We start from the raw sequence: 6,063 nt of genomic DNA, 5'->3' as shown, positions 1-6,063 counted from the left end.
ACCACTTGATAGAAGTAAAGATTTCTCAGACAGTCAATGCAAGTACAGAGCTGTACTACTTTTTAACCCCCATTGTACTACTTCATTGGTTGAGTTCCCCAGGATATGGCAAGAATCTTTTAGTACTAAATTTGGAGTGTTCCCATGGGGTTACATGATATTGAAATAAAAGTAATTTCAGAATTTCTTCAAGTCTCTCCACAAAGGAGTAGACCACTCAAAAACAACAACTAATATTTGGATGGGGCTCATTGGTAACCAGATTCTGTAGTTTCCGGTAGAGCACAACCGGTTTCTGTTTACAAACTTACCCAGGGTTTTCGACATTTTGATTCCAGTTTAGATTTACAAATAAATACAAGGATCTCAACCAAATAAGTTTCTGCTATCAAACTGTTGGAACCACCAGACATTTTTAACTAAAGTAGATATTCACCTGTATGCATTTAACTGAGCCACACAAAAACACCCCCTGGGAATTATTCATACCAATTTTCGTGCTTATGATTGCAAAAGAAAGAAAATGGAGTAAAAAAAGAAGTATGTTGTGTTACACAAGTAAGGGTTATCCTATGGAAACTCTGCAACTCCTACTAATTACAGCATGATATTTGATGCATTTGATTCAACAACCAAATTTCATGTAGTCTATTGTCTATTCATTGTAAACAATTACCAGGTACTGATGCCTGCCAGCCAAACTGATTTTGTTTAGGCTCGAACTCCACATACAATCATTAGCATGGCGTCCTTCAAAAGACATTGGAAGTCTGCAGAACAATCTGCTTTATCACTACAACAAAATACCGATAAATGTCATTATCACATCACCATATTGGTTACAAATACACTGCACGAAGAAGCCAAAGATTTATAAATTAATCTCTAGGTTAAGCGAGGCATTTCTCAGGGTTCAATTTGTGATGGAAATTCCTACATGATGATTGAGGTAACGCCATACACGGATAAACTGTAATAACTCGATGTTGCGAAAACCAATCATGTGTGAAATTACAAAAAAAAAAAAAAAGGAAAAGAAAAAAACAAAATGACACAACTGCATACCTGCTGTGGCGCGAACAATGGCCTTCGCTGCTGACAGGTTACTGAATTATATGGTGGAAGAATGTCTCGAGGATAAACCCCTTGGGGATAAACTACTTGCAGGGGCTGAACTATATGCAGGGGCTGAATTGCTCGCAGGAGAGGAACTGCTCGCTGGTTCATCCATTGCCAGCCAGTTTGGCTATGGTTCGGCTGCTGTTGTTGCACTTGCAGCAATCCAGATGCCTGCTAAAGAAACCAAGAGTTCAAAATAATATCTAAAAACAAGACAATCCATAGTAGACATTTTTCCCAAATAACAAACATGCATATTTAAGCCTGTCTTTCGATAGTTAATTGTAAGCGAAATAATTTAAAACTGAGTTGGTGCCAAGTTAAATACCTGATTCCGTTTAGTCTTAGTTGTAGTTTTCTTGACGGCCGGATTAGTCTTAGTTGTAGTTTTCTTGACTGCGGGAGTAGTCTTAATTGTAGTTTTCTGAACTGCGGGAGTGGTCTTAATTGTAGTTTTCTAAACTGCTGGAGTGTCTTAATTGTAGTTTGTCTCAATTGTAGTTTTCTGAACTGCTGGAGTAGTCTCAATTGTAGTTTTCTGAACTGCTGGAGTAGTCTCAATTGTAGTTTTCTGAACTGCCGGAGTAGTCTCAATTGTAGTTTTCTGAACTGCTGGAGTAGTCTTAATTGTAGTTTTTTGAACTGCTGGAGTAGTCTCAATTGTAGTTGTCTGAACTGCTGAAGTAGTCTTAATTGTAGCTTTCTGAACTGCGGGCCTTCGTTCTTCCATAGTATTACGGCCCTCCATCTTCGCTTCAACTTCCTGCAGTAATAATTTAGTGAGAGAAAACACTTCTTCTGACTTCGAACACTTCGTTGCAATTCTTTGTGAAATTTGCAACAGCGCATCGTAAAGAGCAGTTGATGACGGATCACTATTATTCGGGATCAACTCCCCAGAAGGGTCAAAAACATCGTCTTCTGTAGCTTTACGAGTCCATCTCTTCAAATAATATTTAGGAGGCAGAGTTTTATACTGCAAGTTACGAAACAACTTTAATGCATGAGAGCAAAGGATTCCATTAAATTCAAATTTCTTACAAGAGCAATAGACTGATTGTTCAGTGTGGTTATATATAAGTGTGCGAATCTTTTTCTGACCTTCCATCTCAGTAGCTCTATAGGTACGAATAATTCCGTCGTCTGACACCAACTCTAACAGCAGATCTATAATTTGTTGAAGCTCTTCTTGGAAACCATAGAACATTTCTCTAGTGTATAATTTTGATGCCTCGTGTTCTATAGGCCACGCAGAGATCAAATTTGGTTCTGTTTGGTGTGTCCTTTTTTCTGCTTCCTTTTCCTTCTCATACTGATCAACCATGGCTTTAGAGTATTGGTCCACGAACTCCCAAAGAGGAATGCTACCCGTGCTAAAATAGGCTTTCAAAAACTTGCTGATGTTCTCGCCTGTTCCTGTTGCAGTCATGCCAGCACAAAAATGACTACGACTATAAACTTGAGACCACATTTTTCGCAACTCATACAAGCCTTGCAGCCACACCATACCTCTAAGCCCATACTCATCAAGCAACTTGCTCCAACTTTCTTCAAATTCCTCAATCGTTTCTGGATCATATATGCAAGCTTTAAATTGAACGGAGAATGATTTAAACGCTTTAAATACTTCAGTCAAGTGCTTTGAAGCACTTTGAAATAAATGCCATAAACACAATCCATGATGAGCTTCTGGAAATACAGCACTAACAGCATTTAAAATGAATGCTGATTCACTCGTAAACACACTTATGGGCTTCTTTCCTCCCATAGCCTCCAAGAAAGTAGTAAACAACCACACTGCAGAATCCGCTGTTTCACCATCTAATAAACCACATCCAAAAAGTGCAGGTTGCCCATGATTGTTTATACCAATAACTGGCACACAAACCATATCGTTTGTTTTGAATGTTGTGTCGAAACAGACTGCATCACCATATATCCCGTAATCTCTTCTTGACTTTGCATCACAATAAAATACACCACATATGCTGCCATCTCCATTAGTGCGAAAAGAGTAGAAAAAATGTTTATTTTCTTGCTTCTTTTGCCTGAAATACTCGAGGAGAAAATGAGCATCACCCCTCTTTAGAAACCCAGACCTTGCGTTGAGATCAGATAAGCCAACTTCTTCAGGAATATCCGCTGCTGTTACTCCTCGAGGAAGGCTACTGTCAACATGTGGTACATGGGCAGGGGTCTTTAGGTGCCTGGAAATTTTAGTCGGTCCAAGTTCATGTGTATGCTCAGATTTGAACCTAATCAAAGCATACTTGTCACCACCACTCATTAATTTGATCTCAAAGACTGCCATGCATTCAAATCGCTTAGTTTCTCTTCTTTTTCTAGGCTTCCTCACCATTTTATAGCTTCCTTCACACGAACAAACTAGCACTTGGCGATGAATTTTATCACGCTGACCTTTCTTCGCATTTGTCCTTAGTATTCTCACCCTAAAACCAATCTTTCTTGCATATTCGTTATAATAATCCAATGCTTCTTTTGCTGTGTCAAAAATCATGCCAACCTTTGGCTCTACTAACTCATCTAAATCACAAAAGCGCAGTTCAGCTTCTGCAGAATCCCCCTTATCATCATTAGAATCCAAATCCGGGATAGTTTCAGAACTATCCATTGAAATTGGAGTTTCCTGTTTACATGTTATGATAAAATTGAAAATCAATCACAAAATTCTATAATCCAATTATCTCATCCAAAAGTCACACATTATAATCTTAGGGAAAAAACGCCAAAAAAAAAATTGTAGAAAAAACCCTAGCTTCTCATAGATGCAAAAAAAAACTTTGATAGACAAAGAAAACATCAATCAATAACCAAAAAGGAGGAAAAGAATTAGGTAAAAACGGATTATACCTCTGTAATAGGACGTTGTTCTTCATCATTATCAGTTCCATGGACCTTGCTTGCGGCATTCAAAGTACAGTTTAGAGATGGTAGGGATTACCTATAGGTACTATTATAGTGTTCTTAGTTAGTGGCAGGTCCACCCACTAAAGTCCAGTAATCGGAGGTCCATTTTTATAACAAATAAAAATTTTGGACCCAAATTTTTATCCACTGGTCCAACCACACGTGTAATCTTTTTCAAAATACCGAAAAAAATCTTAATATTCATGAATAACAAAACTAGATCCTAATTCATTTGTTTCATTCTCTCTCAGTCAGGAAAGCTCTGGCGATTGGCGATGAAGATTCTTCCAAGGTCTTTGATCGATTTGATCAGATTCCGCAAGATTTTATGCCATAGATTTACTCCTCTTTATCTCTTTCGATTGATCCTTTCTAGCACCCAAAAAAATGGTGAGATTTTTAATTTTTCTTTAGGGTTTTAACATTTTCAGTCTATTCTTCTTCCTTGATCGAGTTTTGTATTTGTTATGATAGTTTGTTTTTGTAGGTTCTTACTGAAATCTGGGTGATTATTGTGTTAGATCTATTAGTTACAGTAGTATAAATCTAATTTTTAATGTTTGATTGTTGATCTGTTAATTGGTTTGTATTTCTGATGAATAATGGAATTTGTTTATTGAGCAGTTCATGTGTTCATTAGAGAACGAAAATTGTTTAGATTATTATAGATCTTAGTTTTTATTTATTGATGGTAGTACACATAGATCTTAGTTTTAGGTTTATTTTTGTTTTGGTTTGTTTTTTATGAATCTTGATCGTAATTACTCAATTTTTTGGTTAGATTATGGCGTTTTTAACATATTTGAACTATCGCTTTGATTATCTTGTTGTTTTCGCTTCTTTATTTTATCAAATTCGTGCTTGTTTGTTGTTTCAGGGGTATTATGCAGCAGTACATATGTTGCATACTGATACAAATTGCTTTTGATTCTGTTTTATTCTTAGTTTTATCTTATCACTTGTTGTTGTTCGATCCATAAGTACATATCTTCGATACTGAAATAAGACTCTCTCGATTCCGTTTTTTTGATAGATTCATTACATATGGTTGTGTTTTTAGTTCTGAATTAGCAGTACATATGTGTCATACTGATACAAATTGCTTTTGATTCTGCTTTATTTCTTAGTTTTACCACTTGTTGTTTGATCCATAGGTACATATATGCGTTACTGAAATAATACTCTCTCAATTTTTTTTATAGATTCATTCCATGCAGTTGTTTTAGTTCATGAATCAGCAGTACATATGTGGCATACTGATGCGAACTGCTTTGGACATTTTCATTTGTTGTTGTTTCATCCATAAGTATATATATGGATTATGTTAGAATCTACTACCCAATGTAGTATGTTCGAAACTAGAATAAAACATGGAAAACATATAAGGTACATAAGAACTGTACTGGATTTTTGAGCAATGCATAACAACTATACTGGATTTTATCTCGAAGTAATTTTTCTTCTTACTACATACCCGTCTTCACACTACCGAATCAGTGCATAATCATCCACACACATATGAAATATTGTACCATGTGTTTCGATTCTCTTACTTTATACAGACCCGTCACTTGTATTGTGATACAGTTGATATGTAGTTCATGAATCTTCAGTACATATATCGCATACTGATAGAAATTGCTCTTGGTTGTGTTTGATACCTAACAGGAGGAGACTACTTTTGTGAAGAGACATCTTACTGGTGAACTTGAGAAGAAATACGAATGTAAGTATAGTTGATCTAATTTTTGGATTGCTTTTTTTTGATCTGTGCATGAAAATAGGTATTGATTGTTGAGATTGAGTGTGGTTTTTAACATACTAAGGATGAATTAATTGAGTGCATATTTGATATACTGAGAATGAATTGAATACATTTTGGGTGCACCATATTTTGGCAACATGGATCCATGGCAATGTAATGCTGCCAGACCCAATGTTATGTCCAATTAAATGAAAACATTAATGTTCAGATGAATTCTTTATTCTTTGTGGTAACATTAATATTCATGGAAG

General features: G+C 36.0%; 1 protein-coding gene across 1 annotated transcript; it reads right to left on the bottom strand.

The window, feature by feature from the left end:
- Positions 1-157: 157 nt before the first annotated feature.
- On the bottom strand, positions 158-4,050 carry LOC113283959 (protein FAR1-RELATED SEQUENCE 5-like). Its single transcript, XM_026533336.1, has 5 exons — positions 3,991-4,050; positions 2,629-3,766; positions 1,448-2,535; positions 1,066-1,290; positions 158-793 (listed from the first exon to the last, which is right to left on the bottom strand). Exons 2-3 carry the CDS (start codon positions 3,749-3,751, stop codon positions 1,595-1,597), a joined length of 2,064 nt encoding a protein of 687 aa, XP_026389121.1. The 5' UTR covers positions 3,752-3,766; positions 3,991-4,050; the 3' UTR covers positions 158-793; positions 1,066-1,290; positions 1,448-1,594.
- Positions 4,051-6,063: the final 2,013 nt, after the last annotated feature.

The sequence above is a fragment of the Papaver somniferum genome, chromosome 5 (genome assembly GCF_003573695.1).
Source record: "Papaver somniferum cultivar HN1 chromosome 5, ASM357369v1, whole genome shotgun sequence".
Classification (NCBI taxonomy): Eukaryota; Viridiplantae; Streptophyta; class Magnoliopsida; order Ranunculales; family Papaveraceae; genus Papaver; species Papaver somniferum.
This window is presented reverse-complemented; position numbering and strand designations above follow the sequence as displayed.

Excerpts from the sequence above, each read along its gene's own strand:
- LOC113283959 (XM_026533336.1), bottom strand. The coding sequence starts at position 3,751 with ATGGATAGTTCTGAAACTATCCCGGATTTGGATTCTAATGATGATAAG. Across the intron at positions 2,536-2,628 it reads TGATGAGTATGGGCTTAGAG|GAACAGGCGAGAACATCAGC; the intron begins GTATGGTGTGGC and ends TGACTGCAACAG.